At 38.4% G+C, this 21,225-nt stretch overlaps 1 protein-coding gene across 1 annotated transcript; it reads left to right on the top strand.

Annotated features, from left to right (window-relative positions):
• Positions 1–1,696: 1,696 nt before the first annotated feature.
• Positions 1,697–21,138, top strand: jak3 (Janus kinase 3 (a protein tyrosine kinase, leukocyte)). Its single transcript, XM_084954421.1, has 24 exons — positions 1,697–1,823; positions 5,057–5,254; positions 5,337–5,454; positions 6,180–6,297; positions 6,748–6,893; positions 6,979–7,276; positions 7,392–7,529; positions 8,694–8,851; positions 8,986–9,097; positions 9,265–9,445; positions 10,259–10,383; positions 12,406–12,537; positions 12,616–12,703; positions 12,967–13,091; positions 13,351–13,489; positions 13,700–13,851; positions 14,277–14,427; positions 16,822–16,949; positions 17,118–17,307; positions 17,623–17,747; positions 19,514–19,686; positions 19,985–20,102; positions 20,189–20,302; positions 20,497–21,138. Exons 2-24 carry the CDS (start codon positions 5,062–5,064, stop codon positions 20,614–20,616), a joined length of 3,342 nt encoding a protein of 1,113 aa, XP_084810547.1. The 5' UTR covers positions 1,697–1,823; positions 5,057–5,061; the 3' UTR covers positions 20,617–21,138.
• The last annotated feature ends 87 nt before the right edge of the window (positions 21,139–21,225 follow it).

Here is a 21,225-nt window from a genome sequence, read left to right as displayed (position 1 = left end):
AAAGTAAAAATATTTGTGTAAAAATGTAGGGAGTAAAAGCCAATGAAGGTAATACTGGACTTTATAGACTCATCCTTTCAGCCCTGCTGGCATTGTTGTGGATATTAATGCTAGTCTGTCAGTCCGTTAATAAAGTGCTTTGGATTGTTATTTTGTCATGACTTGGCTGTTCCAGCCGTTCCTCTCTTGCTTCCTGGCAGTGTGTGACAAGAGTCTTCATTTCCTCAAATCCTGCTGGGAATTTAAGGACCAGGCTGTTACATCAGCCTCCACTACATTATTGTACCTAGTTATGCAATCAGTCCTCTCTTTATCCTGCTTCTCTGTGGATTCCTGTTAAGAAGAATAAACTCTTACTTGACGTAACTTACCTGCCCAACTACTCTTGATAGCACACACTAGAAGAACTTACCTCTACACTAACAGTAAACACCACCTGGTCAGTATGAATGCTGCATGCATCAGAGCTTAACACCCATGAATCACCTTTTTTCCAGAAATGATGACAAACCAAGGAATGGCTCAATGGCTTCAGTTTACTGGAGCTGAGGTTTGAAAGGGTTTTATGTTGGATTTATCAGTCTTAACAAAGGTGTTTTATTTAATTTAAATGTTAACTGTAACCTGAAAATTGACAGCTATAGAAAAAAAAAGAATACTAAATGTTTCAAAAGTTTCAAAGAACAAGAAATTAAAAGAATTGCCTAAAACACTAAAATGTTTGCCGTTGTGACCAGATGGTTTTCTCAGAGCTATAACAGGAAACTGCTCAGAAACCCAAGAGCTGAACAAGGAAACCACAGTTTTCAGCTGTTTCTCTTTTCCTGTAATGTTAGATCAGTTGATTTTCTTCTGTTGTCGATCTGCAGGGCCCACAACCCCTGTACAGGAAATTTGTTTTGATTATTAAAAAGTCTGAGTCTTCTGTGCTCAACCATTACAACATTTAACAAGATTTCTCTTGTTCAAAAGTATAACAGGGATCAGAGACATAGTTCTTATCTCCTTGGTCCGAGACAAGAATATAAAAGGCTAATGATGGATCACATTTACATACACAAAATCTTGACATTTCCACTACTCGGGATGAGCAGTTTTAAAGTCTGTCGATGAGACAATGGTTATACTTACAGAAAGAGGCCTGTGGATTATCATAATTTTGGAGGAAGTAATCAAGTATTTGCAATTCTGCTAAACTTTTCCTGCTGGTTGAGGTTGGAAAGAGGAACATGGGTCCATTATAATACAATAATATAGGCTTATGACTGAAGGAAAATAAATTTGGTCAACATCCTCTAGGAAGCATAAATGTGTTCAGTATATTTTATTGCATTCTGTATGTTTCATTTGCTGGTAACCAAGAGAAACAGCCACACTACTCTGGGGTAACCAAAATGTATTAAGTTCATCCAACGGTGACGGTCCTTATTAAAAGAAATGCATTACAAGGCGTTTTTTGAACACTATTTGAACCAATGATTATTCATTTAGCATTATGCTAATTCTCGTGCAATGTGCATCATAGGTCCTTATGGTGAAAAGTGAATTCTAACGAGAAGTTGCACAAGTTCTGACATCAGTATTTCAGTTTTAAAAGTTGTATGGGTTTGTATGTGTGGGGTGACAACAGCCTGGTGACAAACAGTTGATGAGTTTTCTGAAAATCAGGAAATCCTTTTAAACTTCCTGTCTCACACAGACAGACACGCAGCGCAAAAGTCAGAAAAGTAACTCTGTGTTTGTGGCTACAAAGTAACAAAATGAGGACTTCTGATGGTCGCATGTGACGATACACGACCCGACGAGTGATTGCACATATTCCTGTAAGTATAAAAGATATTTTTACATACTTCCTACTAAGAAACATCCACTTCCACTGTATATCGACAAGTATTATGTCACATTATGAAGAATGTGTTTGATCTATGGATTAATCTCTGTCTTTAGCTCTTTATAAATGGCTATTCAAAGAAGCTTTTACAGCATGTCCATATTGTGGGATATTTTTCTATAACAGTGACTCCTTCTTAAGTTGTTATGGTGATCTTAAAAAAAAAAAAAACCTTCCTAAAATTGATCCTAATATACGATATTTGAAAGACATTCATGAAAAAGTCAAATAAATGTACTTATTACATCGAAACGTAAGTCACATGTTCTCACATAGTGTTAATTTGGGCTACGGCAAAGCGTGGCAACCAGTTTCACTTGAGGGCGGGAATCCCCACAAAACTACAATTGACTTTTCAAAAGCTTTCTGAATGCTTTTATATGGATGTGAATACTGAATATGGGGTCTGTCCAGGTTTACATCATATTCGGTATATGATGTTTATCTAGAATGCAGGGTTATGCATATTACTGTATAGCATATGACTTCATCCTATACAAGCAGGAGCCTGCATTAAGGTTTACAAACACAAATTGACATTTAAGGACTTACCTTTAATTAATTTGAGTGCTACTGAAAGGAATAGTTTTCCTGTTAATATCTGGTAAATGTTTCCTGTGAGCTCTCTGTCACAGATCAGTATTTGATCTCTTTTAGCAAAAGTATTAAGCAAAAATTTAAATATGATCAAAAATATTAATTATATTAAAGAGCTTGGTGGAAAAACATAAAAAATAATGTTGGTTATTATCAATAATGTAAATCTATGACATAAACCTTACATGATGGTGGTCTAATTTATCTGTGTATATATAATCACGCAATATATTTGCATGTGGACAATATTTTTTCAGCTCCAAGATTATGTTATTTTCTCTTTTTATTTTATTATTCTCTTTTTCATCCTTGCAATTATTTCCCATACAGACATTTCTTGCAGCCCAAAGCAATATTTAAGTTTATTCCCAGCATTTTACAAAACATTAAACATTTTTTGTTATTTTTAAGAAACACCAAAATAACAGGTTCTTGATCCTAACAGAATAGTACACTGTAATTTTATCAAGCATTGTTTACGTAGACCACCAGAGAGTTCACTGCTACAGTAAACTGCATAAACACTTCACTGAAATTGTCTGGTAAAAGCACTATTAGTGTTACAAGCTAAAAAGTTAATTTAAAAAAGCATCCACTGATCTTGGTAAAGATAACATTAAGAAAAGAGAAGACAGCCAAAGGGTGCAGCACCTCAATAGTGATGCACATCATTCCACAATAAAGTCAGGTGCCATCATAAATCACTCTGCCCCAAGTGTGCACACTGGTTGACATAAGAACCAGTGTTAAAATCACTACCATAATACCATTAATCACCAATAGAAACAAAACAAGCAATGTATTAGAATTAGAAGGACAATTAAGATACTATTAGATAATAATTGGAGCTTAATTGGAATTCAAAAGAGAAAAAGACAGTTAGATTCACAGGTAACATAAGTATAACAAATATAAAAGTATGCTATGTCTTTTGTTGACACAGACCAGGTAGGTACAGGTCGGTTTTGTCAAAAGAAGACCTTTGACATTAATGTATACATGGGTACTGCCTGATGCATGGCTTTTTGTTACCTCACAGTCTCCCACTAACACACCCATTATTCCTCAGCACTAATGAATCTATGAAGGACCTGACTAATCAAGAAAACTACTTAGGACTACACCCTCCTGTGACTTTTCTCCTAATTTATGTTGTTTAAGGTCACAAATTCCTATACAGTTAGCAAGAAAATCCAGTGGTAGTTATCTTTGTAAACAGTCTTTCCAACACATCCCAGTCAGCATTTATATACATACATTTGGGAAATAGGATATGAAACATTTCTTTGGTTTTTGTCCAAGATTTTAATTATTAAGCATTTGGGGCTTTTCCAGGCGTCTGAAACCATGTCGTAATGCACCAAGGTACCTTAAAACCCGATTTGAGCCATGACACTGATGAGTCATAAGCCTATACTGTAAACACTACTGTGATACAATAACACCTTGTAACAATAATCTAGGTTTTTTTTCCTGAGTCAATGGGGTTTTATAGAGCTGAATCACTCCCTTGTCATGTACGTGCTGTGCGAGCAGCCAGATTTGGAACCCACAATGCAGGACTTTAGAAACAGAAAAAAATCCCTCTGAACCTGAACCACACAGCATGTAGGTATGAGGAACGATGCAATAAAGGGAGACTGAGATAATATATACACACCGAGTAACAAGGGAAAAGGAAACACTGATTACAGGGGAAGAGACAAGAAAAGTTAAACTGAACGTAGCACATATTTGACAAGGGGCTATAAAAATAACACACCAAACTAACAATGAGACGGAGACTGAGACATGCAACCTTGACACTGACCAAAGAGGAAAACAAATGTCTGACTAGGAACAGAAAGGGGAACGAAATATAGCAAAACAGGGAGACACAACTGAACGAGAAACCTTGGTTAACTTAACAGAGGAGAACAGGAGGAAGTGACAGGGGACATAGGGAGACAAACAGCGAACAAATCAGGGAAGATGAGACAGAGAGAGTAAAACTAGACCTAGAGGACAGGAGGACAAAAGACCACAGGAAATACCAGGTGACAGGCCAATAAATGAACCTAACAGGGAAACAGTAAAGCATATAAGATGCTGAAAGGTAAGGCTGATACACACATGAGACAAAGGACAAAACACAGATGAGACAAGAACAGACAGGAAACCAAGAACAGACTAAATAAGAAGCTAGACCTGTGAAAAACAATTCAATGAAACAGTTCCTGACTCAATGACTCAGGAACAATGACATTACTAATCTAAAATGGATGAAGTCAAGCTTTGTGGAAGTCACAAGAACAGAATAGCCTTTTATTGTCACTGTACACGTACAACAAAAAACAGTTGGAAAACAACTCAGTTATTCAGCATTAGTTATTTAACTCTCCATTTTTTTTACATTTATGTCAACACTTCAGCCAATCAAGTCAAAATTGAACCTTCCATGTCAGAACATAAAATGTTCAAGTTAAGCCAAGGATTTCTGATTTTCAGTGTAAGTTAATATAAAAAGGGTCACTTGACTGCCTCTAAATACATTTTCTGATGTTTATCTGTTGGCTTTATTTTCTGAAGTAACCATGGATCTCAGCGAGGAAGAGTCAACTCCTCTGGTGATCAGAGACCGCGGAGGCAGCCAGAGGTCCAGTTCAAGCACTGTTCCTAATTTACAAGTCAACCTCTTCCCTGTCAAAAAGGAAGCAACAACATTACAGATCACATCTGGACAAATATCTGCTGAAAATGTCTGCATCCAAGCAGGGAAGAAATGTGGTAAGACTGTAATGCATTATGTATTATGTAAGTCACTAATTTTTGTCAGCCATATTCATTATTGTGGGTTTTTTTCCTCCAGGAATCTTGCCGGTATACCTAAGTCTATTTGGTTTGGCATCTGAAGACCTCTCATTTTGGTATCCTCCTTCTCACATGTTTGACACTGATGAAAACTTAAAAGTCCATTTCAGAGTCAGGTGGGTGTCAAAATGCCTTATTTGATGAGAAAAAATATATATGTATATTTAAGATTCAAATTCAACTTTTCAAATGCTTGTTAATGCGCAGTTTGGCATGTAGACACGGTTAAAACAACTTGCTGAAGTTCAACCCGAACATCAGAATGGGGAAGAAATGTGATTTAAGTGACTTTGAACACAATATAGCTGTTTGTACCAGACGGACTGATCTGAGTATTTATGAAACTGCTCTACTGGGATCTACACCACACAGTCATTGCTAGTGTTTGCAAAGAATGGTCTGAAAAAGAAATAAATAACCAATGAGTCAAAGTTCTCTGGGTGAAAAGGACTTCTTGATGTCAGAGGTCGGAGAAGAATGGCCAAAGTGCTTTGAGCTGATAGAAAGACAATGATAACTCAAGCAACTGCATTACAACCAAGACACAGAAGAAAATCTCTGAACCGGGTGCCACTCCTGTTAGCTAAGAACAGGAAACTGATGCCACAGCTCACAAGAGCTCACCAAAGTTTGACAACAGAAGATAAAGTGACAGACAGATAACGTGGCTATTGAATATTCTTTCATTTGATGAATTTTTAGTGCATCAACTCCTTATACTTAGAATGTTGCTATAAATAATTCGAGTTTGGAGTACTAGTTGAAAGGTTTTTAATGGATCCTGATGTAAAGGTTAGTTTTATATGATTTGATATGTAATGGAGTTCTTTTGTGTTTGAAGGTTCTTCTTTGGAAATTGGTTTGGGCAAGAACCAAGATCTTCATACCGCTACAGTTTGACTAGAGACAGAATCAGTCCAGTACTCGACTACAGTGTCATTGACTATCTTTTTGCCCAGGTAAAGTACTAAATAATGATATTATTTTCAAACATATTAAGTAAAGATTTTAATTAATTAACATAATTCATTTAAATTATGTTATACTTTATGAAATTCTTTATTTTATTTTAATTTTAAGAATCAAGTCGAGACTGATAGAAAGTGATTAGATAAATGTTTTTCTATTTTAAGTACCGATTTCCAGTAATATGAAATATTTACAATTTCTATTATTGAAAATGGTGAGATTCCATGAGATTCTTCAATTTAATTCATTAGCAAAAGTTTATCCAACCATGTACTGTCTTTGTTGCTTTGAGGTGTCTATCAGTTTTGCTTTTTGTAAAACTGATAGATTAATGTACTACTGCACAATGTAACACAAGTTGTGGCCACAAAAAAACTGCATGCTTGTTATACTAGTAGATGTGACGATAATAATTCCAATTGATTTCTTTTGGTGTTTAGCTTCGAAATGACTTCATTGAAAGTAAGGCAGGCATAGCCCCACCATTGACTCTTCAGGAGGAATGCCTTGGCCTTGCAGTGCTCGACTTGTGGAGAATGGCCAAGGAGCGCAACCAGAGTGTTAGAGAGCTCTGCAAGACTGTCAGGTATTTACAGTTGAGACTGTATCATTGCTTATACAACAATCCATTCTAGTTTGCAGTCATTACACCAAATATTATTCCTCTTTAGCTACAAATCCTGCCTTCCCATGTCACATCGCCATGACATCCAGAAACGAAACCGGCTGGACCGCTACCGAATTAGAAATACCCTCAAGCGTTTCTTAAAGAAGCTTGGCAACTGCTCCGTAGATGAGTGCAGCCTGAAACTCAAGTACCTGATTGAGCTGTCTGGCATTGAGCCTTCTGTTGGAACGGAAACCTTCCAAGTGAATCATTCTTCCTCCCATCCAAAGTCAGACTTCTCTCTTGTGCGGGTCACAGGGGAAACAGGAATCCAAACCGCTGGAAGTATCAATAACAGCCAGGTAAGATGACTGAAGAAGATCGAGTTTAGTTTGTAGTTGGTTAACTGCTATCATTTTCCTGTTTTAATATCTCTACTACGCTACTAAACAGATCAAAATGCTATTTGGTTGATAGGTTTTGTCAAGAGTTGAGTGGCAGACCTTCTGTGATTTCCAAGAAATCATTGACATCAGTATACAGCGGGTATGCCATGAGCAGGTTCCCCAAGACAGCAGGATGGTGACTATAACACGAAAGGATGACAGCTGCTTGGTAAAAAAACAACATATTTTACACTTAAACCATTGCAATATATATATGTATATATATATATATATATATATATATATATATTGTTCTAGTAACTATTTTACTGTTTGGATGTAAATATGAACAATTTAAAAGCTATTCGCATCAAATTAGTGTCCTCAGGCAACTGTATCCCTTCTACTTTTGTATTGCTTCTCCAAAGCTCCCTGTTCTGGCTACGTGGATGACATTTGGCTTGCTGGGGTGGAAAAGTTGCAAATTTGTACCATTTGGCCAAAACTGGTCATGGCATAACACCAAACCTTTAATCGTAGATGGACCGATGTTGGTGATGTTTGTATGTTGAATAGAATTCTACCCAGACCATCTCTGGACCAGAAGTGAGAAATATTCATCAGATAATGTCATTTGTGGCATGGTGAAGTTAATGTGTTGGAGTCTTACAATTATCCCCATTCTTTCTGTGATGTCAGGAAAGCTGTTATATCTATAGGAAGTCAGTTAACGAGTTAGGACAAGTGGTGGACCCAAAAGTATGAGACATCAAGTTTCCATCACCACTGAAAAATGCTTTTTCCCTCCTCATTCTTTTTTCAAGAAGGCTTTCAAATTTTGCTTAGTTGAAATTAATTAATACAGAGATAGCAGAGAGCAGTTTGTCTTTCTAGAAAGTCTAACAACGGTGTCCATTTCAGGAGTAACTTGACTGAGCATCATTGTAACACCCCAGACATTGGTTCAACTTTTAGTTTGGAAGTATTTTTCTACCATGACTAAGCAAACACTTGGTGGTTATTCAGTGTTGTAATGCTTGCTGACGCTGTCAAACAATGGTCCTTTAACTTAAAACTAAAACTAGAGAAGAGGACAAGAACACAGAGGGCCAAATGCGGCAAGCAGGGTGTGCAGTGAGTAATAAATGTCTGCCTACAAATGGTTCATAGCCAGAGGCCCAACTCCTGTGACTACTGATGGTCCTCAGGATAAATGTTGGCTAGGTTTGATCCATAATGTGATGTGGGAAGTCCATGGTAAGACTCCACGGTACACGTGGCATCGGTCAGAACGGGAGTTTGAAAACCTAACTTAGTCCCCTAAGTGGTCCAGTAATGCAACAGGAGACTAACAGGAGACTAACTTTTTTTTTTGTGACTACTTTCATTACAGGAAGTCAAGTTCCAGAGTCTCAAAGAGGCACTTTCGTTTGTGTCACTTGTTGATGGCTACTTCAGACTGACCACAGACTCAAGCCACTTCTTCTGCCAAGACATTGCTCCGCCAAGTATTCTGGAGGGAATCAAAAACCATTGTCATGGCCCAATAACGTGCGTCAATTTAATCATTACTTAATCAGACGCCAGCTTTTATACACACACACACACACACACACACACACACACACACATAGATAGATAGATAGATAGATATATTCTGATTTGTTTTTATGCTGTTTGAGCAGATCAGAGTTTGCAGTCAACAAATTGAAAAAGTCAGGATACAAAGGTGGTACCTTCCTTCTGCGGCAGAGTCCGAAGAACTATGACAACTTTTTCCTCACTGTTTGTGTTCAGGTACAGATATAGACAAAAACCTTTGTTTAAATGTTTTTTGTCACCCACTTCATGTTAAAGAAGCATCTGCTCAATCCGATGTGCAAGAGTGTTTCCCATGGCTTACATTTTGACTCAAGTGTTTGGATTCTTCCTTCTGATCAAAAATCACCCTCTTATTTTTGCAGACTCCACTTGGACTTGATTATAAAGACTGTCTCATTAATAAAAATGAGCACTACAGTCTCTTTGGTGTCCAGAAATCATTTTCTAGCTTGAGAGAGCTTACCAGCCACTATCAACACAATAAGCTCCTGCTGGCTGAAGTACCTGTCAAGTTAACCTGCTGCTGTCCACCCCGACCCAAAGGTATGTTTCCTCAAGCTACAGATGACATTATCTGCCTTGATCGCCAAAAATACAAGGGCAAACACACAGAGAGATGTGACCCTGATACTCCATTTTGGCCATCTAGTTCCTGAAATTCAGCACCATGACTACCAAGAGGCTAAATTAATAAGCTAGCTTATCTAGTTAGCTAGGTGCAGTGAGTAAACACTGTGACAACTGGGATGTTTGTTTTCACTAGTGAAAAAGAGACATAAAAAGTACTTGCCAAAATAAGTTCAGAGCCAACTACCAAGAGTATCCTTTAGTACAACTTCTTTCACAGAGGAGCTGCCACCTGCTGGCCATTAGAAACAGTGCAGATTAATGGCACTGTAAGACTTTGCTGTTAAGAGCAGCAGGTTATGTCCATATTTTTTGACGGGTCTGTTACAGGAAAATCAAAGTGTGATTACATATTTGCATCAACTGCATGCCAATTTTCGCAATAGAGTACATACTGTTCTGATTTTTTTTTTAAATATGAAATTGTCATATTACAGTTGTCTTATAATCTAAGTTTTATTGTTTCAATTAATCTGTGCATTTCTACTCAAAGCTATCAATTGTAGCAGTAGAAACAAATGAACATCCACATGGTTACAATGTGTAACTGTCACATTCAGTATTTTGAACTACATCAAGGATATAGAAAAAAACATTACTAGGACACATCTACTGTCAAATCTACAGTTTTCTGTGCACTCATCAACATTCAATTCTTGTTTGAGGTAATATATGTCTGAAAGACTGAAGATTTTATAACAAATATTACGTTTTCTGCTGTTTTTAAAGAGCTCACAAATTTGATCATCATACGCAACTGCAGTTCTGTAGAAGCTCCAGGCTCTCCAACAACCGAAAGAAACAAATTCAGTCACATCCAGTTTCATATGATCAAATATGAGGACCTGAGCTGCGTAAGTTGATCTGCATGTTGTGCCAATCAGGCCAGTTGGTACCTCTGATGACTGTCAGTACAAAACTTCTTCTACTTGTTTTCTTCTTTTTCCATCTACTCCTTTTTTAGTGAAAGCAGAGCAGGAGCATTAATGAAAAATATATCTTTATCCTAACATAACAGGCATTTCTTGCTTGCTAGCTTTGGACGAGAAGTGGTGCATACCTATAGTGGTGAACTAATTTTTTAAACAGTAAACGGGAAGTATTTATAAACTATCTGTATCATTAAATTTCTATTGAAAAATTAATGTTAACTCAGAGGTAGGCAACAGCAGCCCACTTCCCCCAGCTGCTATCCTTCATTTTTGGATTTATTTTCCTGCATTGTTCTATTGGGGTAGCTCTTCAGCCCCATATAGAGAGAGGGATTCTGGGAATCCAAACAATGCTATGGCTATAATGTCAACCACATCTCCAGTGGTTCCTCCTGCACCTTTCACAAACAACAAACTAGATGAACATGGATATGGAATAGTTGTTGGTTATTTTTCTTTGAATTGTAATTTTTAATTGTTTATTACCTTAACTTATTTCTTTCTGACATGAACAGTAGCACCCTGTATTACAGCTTCCATGTGTTTTTGATATTTCATAACTGCAACAAGATTTGCAAAGATTTGCATAGCACCTATGTACCCTGTGAAACTGTCCTGAATTTCAGATATCTATCTATAGAGAGAGAAAGCATGTGATAGGGTGCCAAAAGAGTAATTGTGATAGTGCACAAGGAAGTCAGAAATATGTAAGGATGGTGTATTAGGACTGTGAGACAGTGGTGAATTGTGCAGTTGGGGTGATAGATGGGTTCATGGTGAGGGTGAGATTATATAAGGGATCGGCTCAGACCCCCTTATTGTTTGCTATGGTGATATACAGCTTGACAGATGAGATCAGGCAGGAGTCTCTATAAATTATGATGTTTGCAGATGATATTGTGATCTGTAGTGAGAGTGGGGAGAGGTGGAAAAGAGTCTGGAGACATTGGGGTGTACAATGGAGAGAAGAGGAATGAAAGTCAATAGAAGTAAGACAGAATACATGTGTGTGAATGAGAACAGGGCAGGTGTAACAGTGAAGCTCTGAGGAGCAGAGGTAGTGACGCTAGAAGAGTTTCAATACAGACAGTGGCACGGACATAAGACAGGACGTGGAGCTAAAGGTGCTTGAGTGTAAGATGCTAAGATTTCTGCTTGGAGTGACCAAGATGGATAAGATTAGAAACTGGTATTTTAGAAGGACAACTCAGGTTTAGATGGTTTGGGCATCAGAGGACAGATCGTTGTTATATTGGAGAAATTATGTTGAAATGGAGCTGCCAGGCAGGTGGAAAAGAGGAAGACCTCAGAGGAGGCTCATGGATGTAGTGAAGGAGGACATGAAGAGGGTTGGCGTGACAGAAGAGGATGCTGAGGATAGGGTGAAATAAAAGCAGATGATCTGCTGTAGTGACCCTTAAGTAGCTGAATGAAGAACAAGAGCTGGCACCCTTTATCGTGATTTCTGGAAGACTGATTCAGAGTTGTGCTTTTTAACAACAGTATAATCATTAGCTGAATTTCATACGAAAATAGTTACACTATATGGGACAGTCCCAATATTCTGTCAGCTGACACAGTCACATCAAGGGGTTCTCAACAGGAACAGTCTTCTTTAGCAGAGATTTGTTGCAAATCTATTATTCTAAGGAGACACATCTTGAGTATTGTGATTAAAATGTTTATTCTTTATCTCAACAATATGCAACGTATCTATTCACACTTTCTTGGTTTGAGCCGAGACCTGAAAGTGTAAATGTCTGCCCCTGCTTCTTCTACAACTGCTCATACCTCCATTACAGCTACAGTTGTGTCTTTTTAAATGAATAACGCTGTGGCACTAACAAATACTGCTAATGCTGCTACTGTGACGCTATAGCCACGGTAATCTAAAAAGAATCGCTGAGCTATAATGTTATTTATGATGGATACTTTCCCGATCAGGACGAAAGCCTCGGAAAGGGCTCTTTCACTCGAATCTTTAAAGGCAAAAAAATCGACATTCATGACGGGGAGAAACGTGTGACCGAAATTCTGCTGAAAGAGCTCGATGCGACTCACAAGAACTGCTGGGAGGTGACTTTATACATACCTAAGTATTTTTTTAAATGTATTTGTTTCTTATGATTAACACATGCTTTTTGACCATTTCAGTCATTCTTTGAAGCTGCCAGCCTGATGAGTCAGATTGCACACAGACACCTGCTCCTTGTATACGGTGTTAGTGTTCACGGAGCAAAGAGTGAGTTAAAACTAAGTTCCATGATTGCATTGACTGTTTTTGTTGTTTTGTGTTTTGTTGTTTGCTAGTAAGCCCGGTAAAGCTGAATGTTGTGCAATCAGTGTTTCGACTGACACAAGTAGTTGTAATTTCAAAGCTGACAGTTATTTGGTTAACTTTGTCTCATATCATGTGGCCCTAGCTCAGGCGCTGCTCTGCGAGTGAGCGCTCTGTGTTTTGGTTTGAAGTACAGCTGTTGAAACAAACCTTGTTGTGCCTTTCAGACATCATGGTGCAGGAGTATGTCAAGTACGGGGCCCTTGACCTTTACTTGAAAAGGGGGAGATCTGTATCAGTGAGCTGGAAACTTGACGTAGCCAAACAGCTCGCATCAGCCCTCAACTTCCTGGTAAGGAAGATTTACCGATGTGGAAATGAGAAGAAGGCAGCCTAGAGCAGGCCTGACTGTAGAATGCATGATGTGGAAATAAATGTTATTTAAAATGTCATGTTTTACCAGGTATTTTAAAATACATAACTGCTGTGAACAGTAGAATTAATGCAAAGGATGAAGTGTTTCCTAATAACACTAAACAAGCAAACAGGTGTTTTTCTGTCCTGCTTACTTTGAAATGTAGTTGCTAAAATCCCATGTAACCCTCGTACAGGAAGAGAAGAACATTGTCCATGGAAATATCTGTGCCAAAAATCTGCTGCTGGCCAGAGAAGGTGACCCCTCTCAGGGGAGCTCTCCTTTCATTAAGCTGAGTGATCCGGGCATCAGTATGGCCATGGTGGGCAAAGATGGTAAAGCCTTTTTTTAATTTAAATTGACTGATACTGTAATATATGTATCAGCATTTTTTTTATGCAATGGTAACCAATTCTAGCTTTATTCATTTTATTTTATACACATTAACATGCCTTACAAAATAAAGGATACTTTTAGCTGCTTCCTTATAGCCAAACAAACAAATAGATGAAGAAACTTAATTAATAGAGTTGTCGTTTCTCCAGTCATTCTGGACAGGATCCCCTGGGTGGCCCCCGAGGTGTTGGACGCTCCAGAAAAACTGACCCTCGAGTGTGATAAATGGAGCTTTGGCGCCACAGTGTGGGAAATCTTTAACAATGGAAACTCCCTGCTACGAGGCTGGAACCTAGATCAGGTAGATCATCGTATTCCCTGATCTGCAGTTTGTGGTTTTGGAAGGCTTTAAACACTCTAAACTTTTTAGCTGTCTGGGTCAGTGTTACATGATCACTCAAAGCTCATTGCTGTTATGCAACAATTGCAGAAAATGCCTAAACTAGAGGACTCTGTGTGTGAGTTGTAGCTCTGGTTTTGGTTTATAAAGTTCAGCATGCAGAAAAACTGATGCAGTTCAGAATATTATATTAACTTTTCAATTTGATGTAAATAAAATGCAACACTGTGAAAAGACTACTGAGAATACTGTGTAGATTAAATGAAAATTGCACTTCCTTTTCTGTGAATTTTCAGTCGTTAGAAAAATTGTTGTACAAACATTAAATGGTGCTATGTGGTGCTAAATGTGTTGTGGTTTTTTTTGTTTTGTTTTGTTTTTTGCAGAAGAAGCAGTTTTATGAGAGTTTCCAGCAGCTGCCTCCCTCTCAGTGGACAGAGCTTGCAGATCTGATCAGTCAGTGTATGGATTACCAGGCAGACTTCAGACCTTCATGTCGCAGTATTATCCGTCAACTCAACAGTCTCATCACTTCAGGTAAAGATGCATATCATACTGTTCTGGTAATCAGCTGACACATACATGTTAAAACTGTCCTTTAAAACATAAATTAATTAGATAAATAAAATTAATTCAGTTAATACCAGAATACTTTGACTAACTTTTTGTATCAGATATAATCCTTAGAAAAGCAGACATAGATAACAAATGATGGTGTTTTATGAAATGTAAATAAAAACAGAATCCATGATTTGCAAATCTTATAAACCCGTATTTTATTCAGAATAGAACATAGAAAACATAACTGATGTTTAAAGTGAGACATTGTATTACTTCATGAAAGATATGAGCTGATTTAGAGTTTGATGGCAGCCAAAAATCTCAAACAATTTGGAATGCAAGTGACAAAAGTCAGTGCTAATAAAGAAGAGCACCCTAAAGAGGTAACGTTTCTCTGAAGAAAAGTTGGGCGGAGGTTCAACAATTCTGCAAAAAAATACCTCTACAAATTATGGGTCAATTTCAGAATAATGTTCCTCAATATAGAATTGCAAAGACTTTGAATATATCATCACATGATGCCATCAGAAGATTCAGAGAATCTGGAGAAATCTCTGTGTGCAAGTGACAAGGCCTAAAATGAATATTGGATGCCAATGATCACGTGGCACTGCATAAGAACAGGCATGATTCTTTCATTGAAATAACTGCACGGGCTCAGGGACATCTCCAGAAATCTCTATAAAAAAGAAAGTCATACGTGAACATGACCCCGGATCATCGTCTTCTCTGGATCAGAGATCATTTAAAACAGACTTTGAAATTCTTTTCGCAAAACACGCACACCCTAACCTTTGTACTAAAGAGGAGAGGGACCGGTTCACACACATTCACATATGTTCAGTGTGAACATTCTGATGAGTTCTATAAAGAGCAAGTATGAATCATTTAAAGGAACAAGAACACACAGGTGTATTCACTCCAGATAACACAGTGGTTCCCAAACTTTTTTTGCTAGGCCCCCCTTTGTTTTACAAGAAAAATGTTCGTCCCCCCCACCCGCGCACAAACACATCCTCCAACCACACACACCCATATTTTGTTTTCAAACTCCATTGCGGTTTATTTCACACCTCAAACATTTATTAAACAATTAAACAAATACAAGTAATCTGCAATAAATTACAGGTAGTAATAAAATAAACTACTAACTCTTTTACGCTATGTCCACACCTACACGGGTATTTTTGAAAACGCAGCTGTTTCCATGTGTTTGGGCCTTTCGTCTGCACGTAAACGGCGTTTCAAATCACCAAAAATGGAGATTTTTTTAAAACTCCTTTTTTGCGTTTACGTGTGGACGAGGAATACAGAGTTTGCCCCGCAACGTCAAAGGTATGTGCCTTTTTTCACGTCACGCTGTGCACACGTTATTGTTTACATGAGATGAATTGCAGAATGGCAGATAGAGACAAAATACTGTTAATCTGACTATCTTCAGTTTTTACACACTTACATATACACACGCAGTTACTGTCCCTCCATTTAGAAAGGCAGAGACTCACGGTGTGATTATTTTACGTGTAGTTGTTTTGTTCCTGTGTAATAATATTCAACATAGCTGTCAATACATTTTTCAAAAATGCGTCTCTGTGCAAAGTGGGTTCAAAAACATAAACAATTGTGGGATAATGTTTGTCCGTGATTTGAACCGGGGGAACAAATTGTGGCAGGATCAGCCTGATATTATTTGTATCCCACTGTAACTTTACTGTATAAAGAGCTAACATCTCCAAAATGTCAGGAGTAGTTACTCATTACAACAAGTGTTTGTGAACTAAAAATCAAGAATGTGGGATACTGTTTGTCCGTGATTTGGAGAGCCCAGCACTGCTCCAAACGCAGGGAAAACCAATTCTGCAGGGGAGACCTACCTTGGCACTTGTGCAGGTGAAACCAAAGGGAAGACATGCGTCACCATATTTTCTAGTCTTTGGCTTAGAATGAAGTTGGTTTGGAAACATATTCAGTGATGCTTCATCTCCTGCCTTGCGTTTGTGTGGGCGCCCCGTCAAAAACCTGTCCATTATGCTAGCAGTGTCCAAGTGTTTTTTGTGGGGTTTTTTTCCTTTTCATACCACACTTTGGGAAGCTCTGAGATAACACAATATAAGTAAGTGCATTTCAAAAAATGCTCTAATATACAGTAGTACAGTGAACCTTTTAAATGTAAATTATAAAATTGCAAAGAGAAATCTTTGTTTGTCCTTGTGTTTGTGTGCCTGTGTGATTCGTCCAGGGGTAGCTGTTAAACAGAGTACTGTTGCTACCAATAGCTGTTTTCCAAATGGATGATGTTTTAGGTATTACGCTGAGATTCACTGAAGTGAAAATGCTGCTGATTGCTAATTTTGCCTTGTTTTTTGCCAGACTATGTGATACTTCACGCTACCGAACCTGTCACACAGAGCCCCGTGTGCAGATCTTACAGCCACCCTCAGCACGACCAGACATTGTTTGAGGAGAGATACTTGCGCTACATCTCCCCTCTGGGAAAAGTAAGTGTGAAGCGACATGTAATGGACAGAAGCTTTAAACTAAATAAATATGTCAAGCTGATGTTATGCTACACAAGCAGGACCTACTATTTGTGCTTATTCTTTATCCGTCTCTTTCCTGCATCTACTTTAACTTCAGTTTTTACCTGTGACTTAACACATTTGCAGGGGAACTTTGGTAGCGTGGAGCTTTGCCGTTATGACCCGCTGGGTGATAACACTGGTGAGCTGGTGGCTGTGAAGAAGCTGCAGTCCAACAAGCAGTCAAACCTGGAGGACTTCCAAAAGGAGGTCAACACCCTCCACGTCTTACACTGCGACTACATCGTCAAATACAAGGGAGTCTGCTACAGCATGGGTAAAAAAAACCCCAAACAATAATAAAATATCTGCCCCCTGCTTAGACTGTAAAACCCTTAGCTCTCCCTTTCCTGTTTTATAAATGTGTTAATGTGAACTCATTAAGGATTGCTGTGCCACTTCAAAAACATGTTTATGGTGACTTGTATGACTTTTTTGTAAAAGGTGTAGATGTAAGTGAACCAAGCAAAAGAGCTCGTTGCACTTACTCATTTCCTCTTAAAGCATGAAACTCACACGTCTCTGTGTTTCAGTGACAAAGATTTGAAAGGACATTATCTGATGAACAACGTTATGGCTTGTCTGTTCACAGGTCGCCTCAGCATGAGTCTAGTGATGGAGTACCTGCCCTATGGCAGCCTTATTGGCTACTTAGAGAAGAACAAACACAACATCAACACCAGGCGGATGTTACTATTTGCTTCTCAGATTTGTAAGGTGCGTGAGCTTGCAAAATGTTAAAAATATGACCTCTGCTATATGGACAGGAATTAATTGCTTGCCCACACAATCATAAATGAGTATCGACTGCACATTCTATGACTTGCAAGTCTTTTGCTTTAACGTGTGCTTGACCTGCTGCTTTTGATAAAGATGATAAACATGTCTTCCCAAGCAAGTGTAAACCAGCAGGATTTAAAGCTGCCTGTGATGCAGCAGGATTACAGATCTGATTGGGCAGGATCTGAAAATTGACGTGACATATGTGAGGCCATTCCTGAACCAGTGCTCACGTTTTACTAAATACACAAGAAAACAATGGTAAATGGCCTGTATTTGTATAGCACTTTACTAGTCCCTAAGGACCACAAAGCACTTTACACATCCAGTCATCCACGCACACATTCACACACTGGTGATGACAAGCTACATTGTAGCCACAGCTACCCTGGGGTGCACTGACAGAGGGGAGGCTGCCGGACACTAGCGCCACCGGGCCCTCTGACCACCACCAGTAGGCAACGGGTGAAGTGTCTTGCCCAAGGACACAACAACCGAAACTGTCCAAGCCGGGGCTCGAACCGGCAACCTTCCAATTAGAAGGCGAACTCCCAACTCTTGAGCCACGATCACCCCAAATAAGTTGTAAGATGTTATAGAATGGATGTTTCATTGCTGTTTAATTTACATCAAAGACGTCTGTCAGTAATGTCTAAAAGACTTTTGTATGTGTGTGTGGACAAGGCCACGGGACTTAGGGGGGTTGCAGCAAACCGTGTTACAAAAGGCAGACATCCCCTGCCAAATGCACAAAAATAGATAAATAAAGGCGCTCAAACACTTCAAATAACAAATCGTTATGATTTTTTCTTTAAATAAGCCAGGTATTGTGGTCAAATAATCTTACATAGTACTCACCAGTCACTATAAATGGTGCATTTTTCAAAATGAGCTGTGAGCACATACGTATCCCAATAACAAGAAAACATGCTAGCATTAAAATAAAAAATCTACCAGCTAATAAAAAGAGCACAAATGGATGGGTAGATAAAACCTTTCGGCCTCATCAGAGTGATCATTCTCACAAATGTCCTCATACATTTTGAACACTTTGGATATTGTTGCCCCTCATCGTGGTTGGTCAAACATCTGAGCGTGCAGTCATATTATTCCAACAGCAGATGGAGGCTCTTTGGCTTATTGCTAGCTGTAGCAGTTAGACATTAGTATTAAACAGTAATTTCACTCTACCTTTGTTGCAAAAGGGAACTGAGTTACCCCATGTATATTTTCTACATACAAATAATAAATATATTTAGGTAAAACGCTCATATTTGGATGTAAGCTTATTAAGCTTATTGCACATGTGGCAGTCACAAGACTCAAGTCATAAAGATTTTACTCACCTGTATGTGCACCTGACGTGTGTGTGTGTGTGTGTGTGTGTGTGTGTGTGTGTGTGTGTGTAATGCAGAATATTTCTCTCTGCTGTGTGGACCGGTTCAGTTTTGGCAGTTTATTCTTATCTGCTGTGTAACGATGACGCACGTTTTAGAGTTGTATCAGAAGGTGACAAGAAGAATTAATAGCTAAAAATATTTACCTTCTAATACAATATAGCTTATTATATTTCCCCCACAGACACACACAAATACATAGACTTTCCACAGTTCTACGTGTTGCAAAAAAAAAACTTAAAACACAGAGGGAGATTGACAGAGCTAAAAATAAAAGTGTCTTTCGTTTGTTTCTAATCCTGTCAGGGGATGGAGTACCTGCAGAGCCTGCGTTATGTGCACCGAGACCTTGCAGCCCGAAATATCCTTGTAGCCAGTGAGACGCTGGTAAAAATCGCTGATTTTGGGCTGACCAAGGTTATTCCACATAATAAGGACTACTACCGTGTCACCCAACCAGGAGAGAGCCCCATCTTCTGGTAGATTTCCACTAGTTTCACCAATAAAAATCTAATAACTGCTTTTCAATGAATCAGCTACTTTCTTGTGTCGATGGTGTGGTTACTAGCTGTTAATACTTCCTAATATGACTAAATGAAAGACACGAATAAAACCAAACATGAGACAGTGCTTATTTTTAAAAGAAATGCTTCTCAGAAAAGAATATGTAATGTTGAAAAGTGAAGCATAAGCTATGAGATTTCCTCTGCTTGAAGATCACAGTTGCCCCATTACTCAGGATTATTTTGTGCTCTAATGGTCATGCATTTACTGCAGGTATGCCCCAGAGTCCATCACTGAGTCCAGATTCTCTCAAAAATCAGATGTCTGGAGTTTCGGGGTTGTTCTTCATGAAATCTTCTCTTACTGTGATATAAGTGTCAATCCGAAAAGAGTAAGAAAATGTACAATTGTTACAAATGTGTCTGGAAAATGCTTCAGCTTAAATATGGATTCCCATGGCTTACTGTTTTGTTTCAGCTTTATATGCAGGAGATTGGGCACAACGTGCTGGGTACATCCATTTCAGTGCATCTGGCAAATCTACTGAAGGGTAACTGGAGGTTACCACCACCTTTAAACTGCCCGCCCAAGGTACGTTTGCTCTGTGCGGTCGAAACTGTAGTTTTTTTGGAATACTTTTTGATCTTTGCTATTGTAAGTCAATCAGACCTTTGGAGAAACAACTTTCTTATCTGTCTTACATCAGCAATAAAGTAATTTCCCTTCTATCCTTTTATTCCACAATGTTTATCCTTGCTCATATTACTTTCATTGTAATGTGCCAGGTGTACCTTTTGATGAGGCAGTGCTGGGCACATGACTTTGATGAGCGTCCATGTTTCTCCAACCTTGGAAACGAAATTGAAACTATGATCCAGGATGAAAGAGAGAACTCTAAAGGCTGACGAGGATACAAGATACTTACTCTTTGTTCAAAAGGAAATCAAGTTTAAATGAGTACATGTTCAAGCTCTCAGGAGTGAACATCCAATTATGGGAGTATGTGCAGGCTGACTTATTTATGATAGATCTCAGGGTACACTGGTTCTGATAAGCTCTACTTAGGCTCTTTCAAGTTGATATCACAGCAAAGGCTAGGTTATTATATTTTTATATTTTATATTTTTCCAGCAGCTTGAGCAAGAACAGTTTTCACTCTGAACTTTTTGCAGAGATTTAATGGTTGCTAGAGATTGCTAGTTTTTTTTTTTTTTTTTGGGGGGGGGGGGGTTGTAAGTGTTTCATAGCTCAGTAATATTCATAATCCTAACAGTAGTGTTTAAACCCAACCTAGGCTCACAACGTTTTAAAAGTAGATGAAAAATATATGTTACCTGGATGTAACTTTAGTTCTCTGTGTTCGTGCGTTGATCGCACTTACGAAAGATGCAGCAAAGCATAAATAAAGCTCTTTTCCTAAATTAAAATGTGTTTTTTGAGATGAGCGGGAGAAAGACAAGCTGGACAAGCTTATATAAAGCTAATAAGTTTATGTGGTAAAAAAAATATATATA

This window comes from Perissodus microlepis, chromosome 15 (assembly GCF_051167445.1).
Source record: "Perissodus microlepis isolate ML-2025 ecotype Zambia chromosome 15, ASM5116744v1, whole genome shotgun sequence".
Lineage (NCBI taxonomy): Eukaryota > Metazoa > Chordata > Actinopteri > Cichliformes > Cichlidae > Perissodus > Perissodus microlepis.
The sequence above is the reverse complement of the archived record's forward strand: the minus strand, read 5'-3'. Positions and strand labels throughout refer to the sequence as shown.

What these genes read in the sequence shown, in the direction of transcription:
- jak3 (XM_084954421.1), top strand. Translation starts at nt 5,062, where the DNA reads ATGGATCTCAGCGAGGAAGAGTCAACTCCTCTGGTGATCAGAGACCGC. An exon ending in GAGCTCTGCAAGACTGTCAG is followed by an intron (nt 6,894 to 6,978) that starts GTATTTACAGTT and finishes ATTCCTCTTTAG; the next exon opens with CTACAAATCCTGCCTTCCCA. An exon ending in CTGTCCACCCCGACCCAAAG is followed by an intron (nt 9,446 to 10,258) that starts GTATGTTTCCTC and finishes CTGTTTTTAAAG; the next exon opens with AGCTCACAAATTTGATCATC.